Source organism: Aspergillus fumigatus, chromosome 8 (genome assembly GCF_000002655.1).
Source record: "Aspergillus fumigatus Af293 chromosome 8, whole genome shotgun sequence".
Classification (NCBI taxonomy): Eukaryota; Fungi; Ascomycota; class Eurotiomycetes; order Eurotiales; family Aspergillaceae; genus Aspergillus; species Aspergillus fumigatus.
Window position 1 is genome coordinate 1,029,344 of NC_007201.1, and position 15,704 is coordinate 1,045,047.

The 15,704-nt window shown below is 48.9% G+C and overlaps 5 protein-coding genes across 5 annotated transcripts; 2 read left to right on the plus strand and 3 right to left on the minus strand.

Annotated features, from left to right (window-relative positions):
* Positions 1 to 21: 21 nt before the first annotated feature.
* yos9 (PRKCSH domain-containing protein) lies at positions 22 to 1,668 on the minus strand (the record flags this gene model as incomplete). The annotated part of the gene is made up of 2 exons (XM_742167.1): positions 22 to 1,467; positions 1,552 to 1,668. 2 exons carry the CDS (start codon positions 1,666 to 1,668, stop codon positions 22 to 24), a joined length of 1,563 nt encoding a protein of 520 aa, XP_747260.1.
* Positions 1,669 to 1,938: 270 nt separating this feature from the next.
* Positions 1,939 to 4,734, minus strand: AFUA_8G04540 (putative C6 transcription factor; the record flags this gene model as incomplete). The annotated part of the gene is given in 4 exon segments (XM_742168.1): positions 1,939 to 2,003; positions 2,059 to 2,381; positions 2,399 to 2,490; positions 2,587 to 4,734. 4 exon segments carry the CDS (start codon positions 4,732 to 4,734, stop codon positions 1,939 to 1,941), a joined length of 2,628 nt encoding a protein of 875 aa, XP_747261.1.
* Positions 4,735 to 5,028: 294 nt separating this feature from the next.
* Positions 5,029 to 7,104, minus strand: AFUA_8G04550 (phosphosulfolactate synthase). The gene is made up of 6 exons (XM_742169.2): positions 6,454 to 7,104; positions 6,329 to 6,366; positions 6,232 to 6,269; positions 6,099 to 6,178; positions 5,954 to 6,036; positions 5,029 to 5,884 (listed from the first exon to the last, which is right to left on the minus strand). Exons 1-6 carry the CDS (start codon positions 6,697 to 6,699, stop codon positions 5,389 to 5,391), a joined length of 981 nt encoding a protein of 326 aa, XP_747262.2. The 5' UTR covers positions 6,700 to 7,104; the 3' UTR covers positions 5,029 to 5,388.
* A 2,248-nt stretch (positions 7,105 to 9,352) lies between these two features.
* Positions 9,353 to 11,766, plus strand: AFUA_8G04560 (phosphatase PAP2 family protein). The gene is made up of 3 exons (XM_742170.2): positions 9,353 to 10,258; positions 10,344 to 10,878; positions 10,951 to 11,766. Exons 1-3 carry the CDS (start codon positions 9,872 to 9,874, stop codon positions 11,364 to 11,366), a joined length of 1,338 nt encoding a protein of 445 aa, XP_747263.1. The 5' UTR covers positions 9,353 to 9,871; the 3' UTR covers positions 11,367 to 11,766.
* A 265-nt stretch (positions 11,767 to 12,031) lies between these two features.
* Positions 12,032 to 15,316, plus strand: AFUA_8G04570 (uncharacterized protein; the record flags this gene model as incomplete). Its single annotated transcript, XM_077805308.1, has 5 exons — positions 12,032 to 13,300; positions 13,447 to 13,915; positions 13,975 to 14,347; positions 14,424 to 14,658; positions 14,715 to 15,316. Exons 1-5 carry the CDS (start codon positions 13,138 to 13,140, stop codon positions 15,314 to 15,316), a joined length of 1,842 nt encoding a protein of 613 aa, XP_077661436.1. The 5' UTR covers positions 12,032 to 13,137.
* Positions 15,317 to 15,704: the final 388 nt, after the last annotated feature.

The following is a 15,704-nucleotide window of genomic DNA, read 5'->3' on the forward strand; positions in this document are numbered from 1 at the left end:
ATTTTATATCGATCAACCCCGCTAGAGCTCATCCTTGAAGAAGATTTCCTCGCTGCCGTCGTCGGCATCATCAGTGGTCGGCCCTGATTTTTCTGGCTCGTAATGGTCTATCTTCTCGTCTGCCTTCTTCTTTTCCTCTCCTGTCTCTGCATTGGATTCCCCCTTGTCAGCTGTAGTTCCCTGTGCCGGCTGCGATATAGAGCCCTGTGCGGCGTGATCCTCTTTCTCATCGTCGTTGGAGTCGACAGTTCCGACTAAGCCACGCTCGCCGTTAGACTCGACAATCTCCAGTGTCCAGTCCTTACCCTTGGCAAGCTCCTCGAGGCGGCTTTTCAGCGTCTCAATCTTCTCAGGATCAAGACCGTATTTCTTCAACTCCTCCTTGGACAACCTTGTGATCTCTCCATTTTGGCGCTTGGCAACTACCTCGATCTTCTCTTCTCCAATGGATGCCACTCGACCCTTCTCGATCTGCTTGCCTTCCGATCCCACCCACTTGTGCGCCCCGACCTCGATATCCCCGACAACAGGAAACTCGGGTGTAATCGCTGATTCGACGAGCTGCTGAGCCAAATGATATTCCCGGTTTGCTTCCCAGTCGGAAACCTCTTCCTCGGAGAGAATCTCGCGGCATTCGATCGCGTGAGCCTCGTCCTGCTGAGGCGGCAGAAATGCGACATCATTGCACAAGCGCGGAGTGTAGATCACCATGAGATATGAGCAAGTAGTAAGTTCCTTGATCCAACCGATCCGATCTGTAGATTGCGGATGGCAGTGGAACTGCACTTCGATCTTCCGGTCTTTGCCTGTCAAGTCGCACTTGGTTCCGCCCCCCAGCCGCTGCACTAAGTACCGCGACCCGCCTTTAGTCTGGAGCTCGGCGACATCTGTAGTTGTCTTTTTGTGCTCCGCATCCCCCTCCAAATCCTCGTCGTCGCCGCTGTTGGGAAACCTGCCCAGCACGAAAGAATGGGTCGTAGAGTCTTCTATCGGCGGGTAGTTGGGCACGCCTGGACCGGACGGTAGTGCATGAAACTGCTTGATTTGCTTCTTGTAGCAGAATGAGTATGACCACCATCCGGATATGTAGTACATGCATTTGCCTTCCATCTCGCGCAGAAGTTCCAGGCCACGGTCCGTCGCGCGTGCAATTTCTCGCTGTTCATCCTCTTTACTGGTGCTTTCCGCTCCGTTCGTCTGGTCCCTGTTTCCGTTGTCGACTTGCGGAATGGAACAGAGATATCTCTGTCCCTCAAGGAGCATCTCCTCGTATGTGAACCCAGATCCTTCTATCGTCTCTTTATTGACGTCTTCAGATTGATCTTTTCGGCTTCCCAGATATACTTGCGCATCATTGCCTTCGGAGAATGTCTTATCAGCGGAAGCCGAAGAGCTCTCTTGTTGATTCTGTAATAACTCCCTTGCTCGCGCATCAAGAATGTATTCATCAGGGAAGAAGACTTGAAACTACAAGCAGAAACCATTAGCACAATTGACCGTTCATTTTATGCAGAAACAAAAAAAAAAAAAAGCGAAACACGTGTGACATACTTGAGGATATGCAAGTAGATCATCTTGTATGTTGAACGCCTTCTTGCTGGCCCATGCGCCGGAACCAGCACAAGCCAGCACCAGCAATGGGGTAAGAGTCCGTATACGTCGAATCATGTCTTCGTGTTTTAGACCGACAGCAGTAATTGGATACCAATGGATCGTGATGACAGACAAGGAGTTCCCTCACTGCTAAAAGTTCCTGGGGGGCCGCTCGTAAGGTTACTAGCTTCAGTGTGGGGTGCCCGGGTCAATGAAGTGAAGGGCAGCAGTTCGTTCTCATGATTACAGCAGCATATAGAATTCAGATCTCAGAATGCAGAGGTATGTCATTAGAAGTTGTAGCTTCAGAATATGACAGCTGTAAACAACATCATTGATCTGCTATCATCGGCGGAGATCCGCATTCTGGCTTATCGACACGTGGATAAGGACTCTTAGGTCATCATCCACTGATGATAATTTACAAGCCGATTCAAGGATGGGCACCAATTTAAAGGAACGAACACAATGGAATCAATATCTGATTTCCATTAGGGCGAAAAAAATCATTTGACCATCTTGAAATGATATCGTTCTCCAAATACTTGCTACATCTTACAATCGTACGATCCAGTACCATCTGACAGTATCCAATAAATGGACTCGAAAGCGTAGAGATGCTTATGTAAAGAATACTTAGATGATGATTGAAGACATAGCCGACTAAACTCCATTCAGACGCCAAAAAGCAACCAGGGTATTTCTCAGAGTAGATCGATATTCTCCCAGACATGGCAAAATAAGAGAAAGAAACACGTGGACAAAGAGGTAAGTGAAGGATGCGCAAACTATGTTCGTATCATACAGAGTCATGAGAAATGGACCAGGCATCGGCGTGGCAGGAAAACATATAGCAGTTAACTCCGACGGACGGGGGCTGGATGCCTTCCGCATTAACTGGCCAAGGGCAGCGTATCAACAAGTGTCCCCCCAGAGGCCAAAAACGGAAAGATCTTCTGCCATGTAGAGGAGACCGTTCTCCGAAAATAGTACATCGGACAAGGGCGTCTGCCCTCCAGCATCTGTTTCCATTCCCGGTTGAGCGGTCGTGAGGGTTCCTCCCGGTGAACAACCAATGGGTATCCCCGTTGTTGTCAGTGTGGATATAGTACTATCGTACGGCAGTGCAGTCGCTCCTTGAGTACCACAAAGGGTGTTCCAAATGTCATTCTCTGATTCACCTGTGGAGGCTGTGGGTTGGGCACCTTGAGCTGAAAGCGAGCCTGTAGCGAGCTTTTCGGGAGATGAGGGAGAAGGAGCTAACGGCTCGCCATTGCGGCTTATAACCACGTCGTCGCTGGACGCTGATGGTTCGCTTCTAAGCCCAACTTGGCCAAACAGCTGGTCGACCTGTTTGCTGCGGCGTTCCATCCACTGACGGTTTCGACGACGAACATATTCGGCCACCGCACCTCGCAGGTATTTGATGATCTGGTAAAATCGACAGGCGTGCGGATCATGTGGCACAAATAGCCCCAGAAACTTTTCGGACTTGTCCATACCTTCCTCAAGTGGGAGAAGATTGTCATACTCAGCAAAGAACGCGGCTCCCAGCACGACGGCCGAGTTGAAAACTGAATTAATTAGAAAAGGTAGTCTCCGAGGCAGAGCTTCGAATCGAGACAGATCGTCCACAATATTGAGACAGCGTAAAGCAGAGTAAACACAAGCGTCAGAGAAGAGAGCGATGCGAGAGGCGCTGGCTCTCGGATCGTTGGAGCTGATACCCGGATCACTTTTACTCTTGACGTATTGAGACACACGAAATATAAAAAAAGGTCGAGTTAACAGGATGATTGACCAGTAATATGCGCCGAATACGTGAGCCGCAGCCAGCATACTCTCAAGATTCTTTGAGCTCAACCGCTCCGTCTGGCCACTGAGAAAGGTTGGCAGGTACCGGACCCAAGCGCGGTGCTGATTTGAGATCGTTTCCGCAACATTGATCGAGACAACTTGCTTCATGTAGACTTCAGTTAGGATGCGGTCAAAGATACGGCATAATGCAACCACGCATTGGGATAACTGCGCTTCAGGTCGGGGTAGCTGTTGCTCCCCTGCAAGTGTCGCCGGATCGCGTACATCATGATCAAAATCCGAGGTCGCCGGGGGACGTCCTAAGGAAGCGCTCAGGAACAGATCTATCATCCGTAAGCTTTTCCAAACCCGCTCCCGGGCCCGACGCTCCCGAGTGCAGAAAAGAGCATTCGCATCCCTTCGATGAATGCCAACGGCATATGCGGCCCGTAAAGCGATTCCCAGGTTCATGAACGCACCATTGCGACGACACGCACCAAGCATATACATTGAGATCAAGACGTAAGATTGGATCGTGTATATGCTGGGGGTTTCGGTGAAAGCAGAGAATGCGAGCTGGCGGCCGCTGACGAAGTACTGTTCGGCGAGATCCTGATTAACCTCCGAAACCTGAACTCCGATGGCGAGAACAAGATAGAAGATTGAGCTGACAGTATCTTCATCGACAGTCGGATTCCCGACCCAGTTGGCGAGCCGCTGATAGAACTCCTCGAGATCGAATAGATCTAGTAGAGGACTGGTAGCAAGGACATATTGTCGAGCGAGTCGTTGCGCCTCGTCATTACTCGGTGGCGCAGATAATGGTCCTGTTTGGGTAGCAGAACTACCCTGAAATGCCTCAAGCATGGAGTGCCGTGACGTATCCTCTGTAAACTCACACCGCCCTATTGACAAAGAGACGATACGACGTACACTTTGCAGAAACGACAAGCTCGCAGAGTCGCCAATATACATGAATTTTCCTTGCCCATCACGAAGCAGCCTAGCGACCTTAGGCACAGGCGCCGTCCCGTCCTTGTCATCCGTTGTCTGTTGCTCCAAGTCTGCGCTATGATCCTCGAGGGCGTTCAGTAGGCGATCCATGGCCGTTTGCCTCTGCGGAGTCGGCACCATGTGCTCACTAAGAAGCATAGTCTCCTTAGGAGCATTAGCCTTTAGTAAACGGGCCGGTTTGTCTGAGAAGTTGCATTCCGCTTCCTTGCGACGCTGTATGCAGATCGTACACGGCTGTTCTCCGTTACATTTCTGCTTTCTCCGTTTACAGCTGTCGCAAGCTCTCCTGCATCGGAGCCGCGCGCCAGGAGCTGTACTAGCCCTCGGCATGGCCTAAAACTGTAGCGTCTTTGCGCAAGTGATCGGGCCACGGGATACTCATGGATGCACGGAAGGTCGGTCGGTGCCAAGACGCGGGGTCAGTCACGTTGAGAAGTTGGATTGCAAAGCTGAAAGAGTGCCAGGACCCAAACTGGCTATCGAGTGCTCAGAGAATCATTTTTCGGTGGGCAAACCCATAATTAGTGCAACAGTCAGAATGCTAGCGTGGGAAAGAAAAAAAAAATGAAGCGGCAGTTGTATATGACGATCCGATCCCCGGGGATTGGCGTTGCGGAGATAGTTGCTTACTTAACTGTCCCTTGCACGAGCCTTTCCCTTAAAAGTGAAAATCACAAAGCAGCTAGAGAGCTTTATCATCAAGTGCTTCGGGACATCTTTGCAGGACCTTTCAATCGGGATGAATGAAAGGATCCGGACTCTAATGTAGGTTTGAAAAACACACTCATTTCGCTTGTATGTCGTTCTATCGCACATTCTTGGACCTTCATCGAAGAACTACAGCAATACAGACGCTAGCTGCCATATGGAACACGATCCTCCAGGGTCTCTCGTCATATTTTCAGAAGCTTCGTGCGAAGACGAAAAATATCCATGGGCGTAGTTTATTAATTATTATTGATATTCCATACGATCCCCGCCCTTTTATTCTGACCGAAATGATACCACTTTGCCCCAAGTGTCAGCTGTGCCCCAAATGCCCTGTCGCAGGCACGACAGTTGAACAATTTGACTATGGTCGACGAACAAGTTCACATCGATGCCGAACTCCCTTATATACCAGTTGAATACCTTGGGATCTGCGGCCTCGAACATGACCCGCTCGGACGGCAATTCCTTCATTATTGTGGACACAACGTCAGTCCGCCATGACTGCACGTTTTCTGTTATACCCTCAGATTCGATCATTAACCGTTCGACACCCACGTCCAAGAATTTACGCCCCATGTTAACGAGCTTCCCAGGATCAGAAGTCCCAATAGCCTCAAGGCCAGAAGCAGGTGTATCACCTCCAGCACCAAACTGAATGCCGAGCTCTGGTTTTGCCTTCAACTTGTATGCGTGGACTTTGTCAACCAGGCCGAGCCAGTCATCTTCTGGGAACGATAAGAAGCCAGACGACAGTTCAATGACATCGAATCTTTCAATGTGTTAGCCTCAAACCTGGCAAATGGTACGAGATACAGAGTCTTGACGAGCGTAAACTAACCCGAGATCCTTGCATTTCTTGAGATACTTATCAAAGACAGTATTGGCGTCGGGATGTGTGAGAAGATGCTCGGCCCATCCCCCCTGTGATCAGTGGACCCCGGTTAGGTGCTAATTCCTAGTTTCTGCGATTGGGCAGAACCTACGGTTGAAACATAAACACCGTAGTCGTGGGCGAGGTCTATCAGTTCTCTCAAGGGCTTCTCCTGGAAGAGAGAGAAAGAGCCTGGATCTCAATCAGCCGAGCTAAACAGGTGGGTACATTTCAGTGATACGTACCTCCTGCAAATTTTAGACCGTCTACATGGGTGCCCATTCTGAGAGGAGCGTCAATACCTATCCTTGGGAATCCCTTTGCGGCTCTTCCGATGCTTACGTTTCTAAAACGTCGGCTAAGTATCGCTTTCCCATCACCTGGATTGGCACCGCATGTATCAGCTCTGCAATTCTTGCTCTGCACTATGCTCACTCCGGCTTGTCTTCCTTCCGGAAAGCGCATACCGTATAGTATGGACCTCTGATTTCTGTGACTCCTTTGCCTCTAGGCTTAGGAGGCCTAGGGTTTGATCGTGCAAATCCAAATCCATGGTGTTTGTCTTGGAGCAATGTCAGTTGCTTTTGCGCCTGATATGATGTCGCAAATTGTCTTGATAACCCAGTTTTGACGAGTCTGAATCTCTGTCGAGGGACAGGCCCGGCAATATATTTCGGGATCGTACCGACGCGAGAGGTGGATGCCAGCATCATCTCCAATTTTGTGCGTACAAATTGATGCGATTATGCTGAGATTTTACCTTATGATTGGGCAGCTCGAATCTTCCTTTGGTTTCGGCACTCGCATGGCGTATAAATCGAGATCTAGCTGCGATAATCAAGGGTAATATGGCCATAAATGCAGTTCCCGTTATTGTTTGACGTCAAGCAGATGTAACTCTGACGCGGAATATCTAAACAATGAATAGTAGGTCCTTCTCAGTCACCTCGCATAACATCATGAGGTCAGGATGGCGAACAGTCATGAGGGCTGTGACGTTATTTATTCCCTGAGGACCTTGTCTAGAGGTTACGACATCCATGCTAAGTGTGAGATTCCAATTATCAGTGAAATAGGAGTGTCCAATAGATGTATTTGACTAAGGGGTCCCATGCTCGTCTCCCTATGGACCGATCAACGCACGATTGAGGTCCCATATTCTTGGCTTCTTTGCCATAATAGCGTGCATCCTCTACTGTCCCTTGCCGTATGAAGCAAGATGAGCCTGGGGTTATGTGAGTTATCTAATCTGATATGCTGAAGCTAGCATGGAATTGAATGGTCGACATCGGTACCCATTCAAAGAAGTACCCATGACATTTTACATTCTTATCTGCGTAGGCATTGAAAAGTAGAAGACTATCGTTTTCCCACATATGCTACATTTCGAAGGACCTGTGCCATCTGAGAGGGGAACACTTCAGTCCCTCTTCCATTGATACTCCATGGTTCGAGATATAAATTGATACCAACCCCGCTTGGAACTCTCCGAATTATCTTCAGTATGACGCAACACAGATATAATGTTGTATGTCAGTTATCACCTTTACTACTACTCGTCCTTTATTCTCCTGAATGGGAGTTGTATACGTGTATGCGATACCCAAAAAGGGGATAACATTCAAGAGGAAGAAAAAAGAAGGCAGAAGGACCCGCTAGTAAGTTTCAGATCTCTAGCATAACTGAGCTGAACTCACAAGCCTGACATTCTAACCGGACTGAGCTAAATCAGAGCAACATTGGCTGTCGAATTAGAAAGGTTCAATATCAGTTTGACTACATATTATGTAGCTTAGAAACCTCATGTACAAATCGAAGCCCTGCAGCCCACGGTGTTGGTCTTCTGGTTATCTGTAGATGTGCCATCTTCCAGGTAATCATGGTTTCAACAGGGGTGCCTTTCAACTACAGACTCATGATTCAAAAACCACAGGCTCCATCCAGCCAAGGTACGTATTTTCGGAAGTCGGATACCTGATGCGCCGGCTCGGTGAAGTTCGCTTTCCGGTGCCGTCAGTAAGTAATTTTTGTAGTGACGAAATATCGGTATGACGAGTTCAAGCGCTGATACCGTCTCTTGATCAGGTCTCTCTTATTTTAGAGGCGGGGTGTCACTGATCCTGATAGAGAGGCATATCAAAACTCTTCTCGCACATACGACCTTTACTGAAGTTTCCTCTCCTGGATGGCAGGCTTGGAATACACATGGTGATGATCATGGTTGACCTTCAGTCATGTGGTTGTGCATAAATCTCTACCTATAGTAATAGTATTCCATTAATAATGAACCAGCTGAAGGGATAATTATCATGTACACCCCATCATTGGTTGAAGCCTCGCCGCACAGGCCAAGTTTATGGAGTACTGTATCACTAATAAGGTAGCTACCCATTGTAACCCAGGTTCATGTGACGTGGCACAAGTGCCGTATCTACGCAGACAAAGCGAGGTAGGTAGGAATAGAACTTGTTTGACCGTACGGATTACCACAGCTGATTGGTAGTAAGGGCCACAGATGGAAAGAAAGGTTTTTCAGGCGAAGCGCAAAATTCACTGTATTAGAGAGGTACTCATTTTCGAGAATCTTCAAAATTTCTACAGAACCCACAACATGATGGGACCATGACTCTATGTGTAAGGTTTCCGGACTCCGATGCCCAGATTCTGATAGGGCTGTTCTTGGGCTTTCCGCGATTCTCGCTTGGCCCTCCCATCCTCTCTTGGCATTTTTCGTGTTTGACAGTGAACAACAACTGACATTGTGACAAACATTGAATTTTTAAAGTGGATAGGGCAGTAGATATATATGATGGCAAAGCACAAAGGAGTAGATTATAATGACTGATAATCTAGACAGCATGGAGCTCCTAGTTGACCTGGTATACACTACGGAGGTAGATACGAAGTCATCATTGCATACTGAGAAGGCCCTTAGTGCACAAATGTTATGAATGTTCCCTGGAATGCTCCCCTGATAATGCATGGGTCCCTATACTTGGTTTTCCGGATGTACATTGCCACTCCTTGCTTGGTGCACGGGATCTCCCATACTTCCTAGGGTAGCTCTCCTGTGCACAATGGCTCCTAAAAAGGCCTAAAGGCTCAGAGAGGAAGAAAAACTGGTATATTAAAAATAAGTACTCTCAATTACTCTGGATTGCTATGATATATTCTGTATTACACTCTGTACCATGCATGCACCTTAGTAGAATTAAAAATGATCTACGATCTTCTGCCTTGGGCTGAAAGAACATGGAGCTTACGGAAGGTGCCCGCGTGTGAATAACTAAGAGGGGCAAATGGTATGGTCGGCTCATCCGGGCCTTCCTCAACTTGATTGACCGAGCTACCAATACGAAGGTTGTTGTTTTGTCATGCTTTCAAGTCCATCCATTGAATTATGATGCTTGGAAATCCCCCCCTCCCAAGTCAGAATCTAGAAGATGAGACCAGTTATCTCTGTTTCTCAGGTCTCACTATGGAGTACTTATTCACTCATTTGTTTCACTAGTCTTCTTTGTTAACCCCAGGGGAACCGGGTATTCAACACGCTTGCTTGGCCTATGTGCCTAGCTATTGCTCGCGTGCGCTTCTACCCGTCTAGCTCTTCCTATGTGAGCGATGTTGTTGTTCCTTTCCAAGTTTCCAAGTTTCCAGCGCAAAGCTCCGTCCTACAGTAGCCTTAAATTTCCTATAATTCGTGGCATTTAGTGTCCCAGTGCCTGGACTCTTCTGCGTGTGACCTACCTACCTACCTACTCAGTACATACTCTGTATCTTTAGTGACTCCATTTCTTGGTATCGACATCCTTCTTCCCTTCCGTGAGTTCCCTCATTCTTTTTCCTTGGCTATTTCCTCTCTCGTCTCGAAGGCTCCTCGTCACCATGGGAGCTGGGGCTATCCTAGAGCCCCTGGTTGTAATCGTCCTGCTCTTCGGAGGGACTTGGATAAATCGGTCTACCGCAACTTTCTCGGCTGTGCGCAGAGTTCGTAGATCCAGCACGTCTACACGTGCTAATTCTCCAGACTCACTGGAGTCTGGGTTATCGTCGCCAACGGCAAAGGATGCTCTGTTGAATTCGCGCACCCCGTCACCGACACTGGTACAACTCAACGACGCTCGATGGCGCAAACGCCAGATCCGGATCCTCTCATACACTTTTGAGGTCAAATCACCAGATACTGCTGTCTTTCAAGACCGTCTTCTCAGTCGCTTGCTCCGGAAGTTCCCGTTTCTGGTTGAGTGCTGGTATTGGGCCTTAGTTTACTGGGTATGTCCTTATATTGCTAACAGGTCTCGTTTCTGCTTGAGAAAGGATGAAAAGAAATACAATATGCTTACACGTCAAACTCTAGACATACCAACTGGGCCGTGCATTCACCGCGGTCACCCTGCAAGAAGGGACCGTTGATGTAGCAAGGAAACATGCTCTTCAGATCATCCAAATAGAGAAAAGCTTGCGTATCTTCTGGGAGGTCTCAATACAACGGGTTTTCCTTCGTCACAGTCAGCTGATGTCCGTGATCAACTGGGTGTACTCCTTCATACACATTCCAGGCACTATTGCCTTCCTCGTTGGGCTCTACTACTACACCACTACGCGAAACCGAGTTGATGAATCGCAGATTGGAAAGCCCTTGGGTGCTGCGAAAGGATCCACTGCTGGCCCGTTGCTTTATCAAGCCCGGCGCCGTACCCTCGCTGTTTGCAATCTCCTTGCTTTCGTGGTCTTCACTCTCTGGCCTTGTATGCCTCCTCGCCTCCTCAGTGACGAGAATGTGAAAGGCCCCGACGGAGAGCTAGGACGTAGCTACGGCTTTGTCGATACTGTGCATGGCGTCAATGGTGCTGGTAGCGTCTGGACTGAGAATCGATTCTGTAATCAGTATGGTAAGCATTAGTAATTCCGCACTGTGCTTTCAAGTTCTTGTCTTCGGGTGCTAACTGGAGTATTGTCGTCAGCTGCCATGCCCTCGTTGCACTTCGGATATTCCCTAATGATTGGGCTTACAATCATGACTATCCCATTGCCGTCACATCGACGCCGGCCTGCTGTTCGCTCGCGCTTGTTGGGTCGCGCGCTGGGCTTTCGGCTCCCGTCATGGTCCCGTTTAGCCTGCTTGTTGGTCGGATTTCTTTATCCATTTGTTATATTGGTCGCAATCATCGCCACGGCCAACCACTTCATTCTCGACGCTGTTGCAGGGACAGTCGTCTGTGTCCTAGGATGGCGGTTTAATAGCATCTTACTGAATCTTCTGCCGTTAGAGGACTATTTCCTCTGGCTAGTTCGCATCCATAAACCAGAGCCCACAGCGATGGACAATGTCGACTACTGGGACGATGACGAAGTACCAGATTTTCCTGCTCTTTACTGATGATCTGCTCTCTGGCGCGTCATGGCGGACCTCCACTTGGAACCGAACATTAAGATATCCTTCTCTATTCTTCATCTATCATTGCTGTGGGATTGTACAGGCCTCGTTTTGGTTTATTGTTCCACGACCTGCCCTTTCACCTATGTTCACAACGCGACTTAAGACACTTGGGAAAGGACTAATAACGACTATACCATTCTCCACGATATCATTAAATCACTTGAAATGTGTACATATAGAAGACAAACTAGGACTTCTCATCCTATGAATACCTTGCTCCTGCCCCAGCACAGCGGCATCTCATACTGATAATATCATGATCGTCAGTTCTCGATACGAACCATCCAGCACAGTAGCTGAAACACTGCTTGTATGCCAGTGGAAGGTAACGGAATCCCGGAAAAACTAACAGCATGATATTGCATCGCTGGATATTGTATACCTATAAATGGCTACCAGCGAGCTATGCAGCTCATTCATAATTCTGGATGTTGAGCCAGCGTTCAAGCAAGGCAAATGACAAGACCAAATGAATAGGCTATTAAACCTTATTATCTCTATGCAAGCCTGTAGAGCCATAATTCGGGAGCCTGAAGAGATCAGAAACTACGGAGTAACTGAGATTGATTCCATTTCCAGTGTTACTTGAAACAGCGTGAAGATTCGCGGGGTGCCGTCGTTTTCCATCGACCCGCCTCTCTCCAGGTGCCCCATCGTCGATATTCCTTCCTCCCAGCACTACCCTTCACTGACTTCCTTGTTGCTACTCGCGAACTTAGGAGATCTTTGAATCATAGAAGTGTATTTGGTCTGTGAATAATCAAGCGTCCCTGTACTCTTTAAGTTTTCGTGCTTCACACGCAAACCCCGTATACTTGGGTATTGGCACCTTGAGCGAATCCGGGTCTATATTGTCAACAAGGTCAGTCATCATGTTCTTCTGCGCAGTTGTTGCCCTCGCTAACAATATCGACCGTCCGGGCGACCGTAGCTGCACTGAAACAATCGCTATCATACGTTTGGTCGCGTCGTGTCTTGCCTTCAGCTAGTCACAGCTGACTTCGACGAGAGGAGCGTTTTATCTTCCTTAAGGCATTTGCGGCTATTGCCCATTTCTTTGCGACAATTGAGACTACGCGCAGAGAGAGAGTCATCGCAGTTTGGACAGAAGGCTCTTGTGGTTCTTCTGCTGCGGTCTATCAGTTACTACGCTTCTCCGCGTTTCGGAGATAAAACGCTAGGCGATCATCAACAGTCAGAAGTGTTGTCCAAGCCGCGTCGTTTCTTGCTTGCGCCTTGATCATCCATCAACTACCTCTGTCTATTGATCTGAGAAGGTCCCCGAATCATCCGACCACTGGAGGATTCGCACCACGCTGATTTCGTATCTCCCGGTCGGGCTTGTCAACCTGGTGGCCTGTCTGGTCAGAATTCGTCTTGGGGGCTAATATACGACTTTCTAACATACTACAAGACGAACAGCAGACCTGAATTTATCTGGAGGCTGTTGTAATACTCGATCGTTTGACCTTGACCGTTGTTGTGTTGAGCTCATCCGTTGCGTCATTTGTGGATTGGCAGACTCCCTTTTCCCCCAAGCGCACGCGTTGTTCGAACTTCCCGCCTCCCGGCGTCGCGACCTTCTCCACCACATCTCCCGGCTCAAACCACCTTCATCCTCCCACCATCTCCTTCATTGAAAGTCTCGGCTTCCTTCAACCGCATTTCAGTTCATTGTTGCTCTGAATTTAATTGAGCTCTGTCGCACACTATGGCCGAGGACACCCCTGCTGACTCCAGGACCGAAGTTGGCGAGGCGCCTGTCGAGCGCGCTCCTTCTGCTGTGGCCAAAACTGCGCCCGTGGAATCAGCTCCGGAGACGTCCAAGGAGCAAGAGACAGAGAAGGTCAATGGCACCCAGGAAAAGCCATCAGGTAAGAATTTTTCAGTACCATTGTTGTGTGACCTGCACTCTTCCCCGTTTTTCTTTTTTTCTTTTTTTGGGAAGGGGCAGGGTGTCGCTCAGTTTCGCTTTTCATCTGAGACTTGAATCGCTAATTATGGCTTCACTGTCCATCAGGCGAGGCTAGTGTCTCTGAAGAGAAAAAGGAATCGACTGATACTTCGGCCGAAAAGTCCAAGGCACCTGCAGAGGCTGCTGACGCGAAGGAACCGGAAGCGACCGCCGCGGCGCCGGCAGAGTCCGAGGCTCAAGAAGCTCCTCCATCTTCCAAGAAGTCTGGAGGCTCGAGGCGCAAATCCGCTAGCGGTGTCCCGGAACATAAGTCCAAGCTGAGCCGGAAGAAGTCGCAAGCTCGTATGACAAATTTGCACGCGAAACCTGGCGAGTACTATCTCGCGCGACTGCGGAGCTTCCCTCCCTGGCCGTCTATCATCTGTGACGAAGAAATTCTTCCTCAAACTCTACTGAGCACGCGTCCGGTGACCGCTATGCGGGCCGATGGCACCTACAGAGAGGACTATGCAGACGGAGGAAAGAGAGCTCATGAGAGAACTTTCCCTGTGATGTTCCTGGAAACAAACGAGTTGTAAGTATCATGTCGGGCTTGTCTATATCCATGGAGTGGGCGGCTAATGCGAAACACAGCGCTTGGATTCCCAACACAGACCTGACTCCGCTCGATCCCGCCTCGTGCAGAGACGTACCAGAGAAGGGCAAATCAAAACAACTTCTTGCTGCTTATGCCGTAGCCGCGGAAGGTCATGACTTGCAATACTTTAAGGAGCTGCTGGCTGATCATCAGCGCGCATTGCAGCAGGAGTTGGAAGAGCAGGAGGCCCAACAGGCCGCCAAGGAAGCGGCCAAGGCTGAAAGGGAAGCCAAGAAGAACAAGCGGAAGAGCATGGACATTGTGGACGACTTGGAGGATATTGACATGGAAGATGCGGGCGAGCCCAAGAAGCCGAAGAGCTCGAAGAAGCGTAAGAAGGACGCAGAAACCGATGGCGAAGCCGAAAAGGTAAATTATGACTCTCCAATACTCGTTGTCACTTTTACACTGTCGTCGGACTAACATGCCTTTCCTTGTGCTCTAGCCTGCTAAAACACCCAAGACTGCCACCAAGTTGAAGTTGACAACCCCCAAGACTCCGACAAGCGAGACTGAGAAGAAGGCCACTGGCGCAAGCAAGTCTAAACAGACAGCGAGCAGCAAGAAGGCTGGCAAAGGTGGTGTCAGTGACGAGGGCGAGGAGGACACTGGCGCGGCGCCGAAGGAGCCAGAAAAGCAAGTCGACCAGGGGGAAGCCAAGGAAAGAAAACAGAAAGAAGGTAGGGTCGACCTATCCGAAAACCCGTCATGACCCCAGACTAACTTAAACGATTAGTTCTGTTTGTTCGCCATAGACTTCAGAAGGGCTTCATTTCGCGTGATCAGCCTCCCAAGGAGGAGGAGATGACTACCATGTCTAACTACTTTACGAGACTTGAGAGGGTTGCTGATGATCTCGAGGTCTCGATCATCCGTGCGACCAAAATCAACAAGGTCCTCAAAATGATCGTGAAGCTTAATTCTATTCCCCGAGATGAGGAGTTTCAGTTCCGTCGCCGTGCTATCAACATCTTGTCCAAGTGGAAGAATGTGCTCGATGCCGATACCACGACAACACCGGCCGAACCAAAGGCTAACGGAGCTCATAAAGAGGACAGCGTTGAAACACCAGCAAAGACTGAAACCGAAGGAGAGAAAGAGGAAGAAGAGATCAAGGCAGCCAAGCAAGATTCAGCGGAACCACAGGATGAGTCAATGGTTGACGCTGACGCTGCTTTGGAGAAGGCAGAAGCTCCTGAATCAGCCAAGGAAGCTTCCGAAAAAGAAGCCCACAAAATTGAAGAGGCCACCGGTGCCAATGTGACCGAGGAGAAGACGACCGAGGAGAAACCGGCGGAAGAGAAGGCAGAAGAGAAAGCTGTCGAAGCAGCAGCGTGAACATAGGCACATATGGTTGTCCGTATGCCTTCACTGATTTCTCTCTTTGTACCTCTTACGCTTACAATAATGCGCCTGTTACTTAAGTTTTGGCATTCTTGCTCACTTTCCGTCTGGCTGGAATTCCTACTGATATCTCCTATGTGCCTTTTCCGCCGCCGATCGATGAGTGGAGACTGGAATACTCAAAAAGCCTTCGAACCCCTTTTCTTACGAAGGGTGTCTTGTCTCTTATTATTGTCTCTGTCTATCGCATGTCTATCTTTCATATTTCACAGATCAATGACACTGGCAAGTCTGCAAATGGGACTGGATACTATGGATTGAAAGCAATGCTGTGTGGCAAGGTGACAGAACTGTGAAAGGGCATCGAGTGCATTCAAACAAG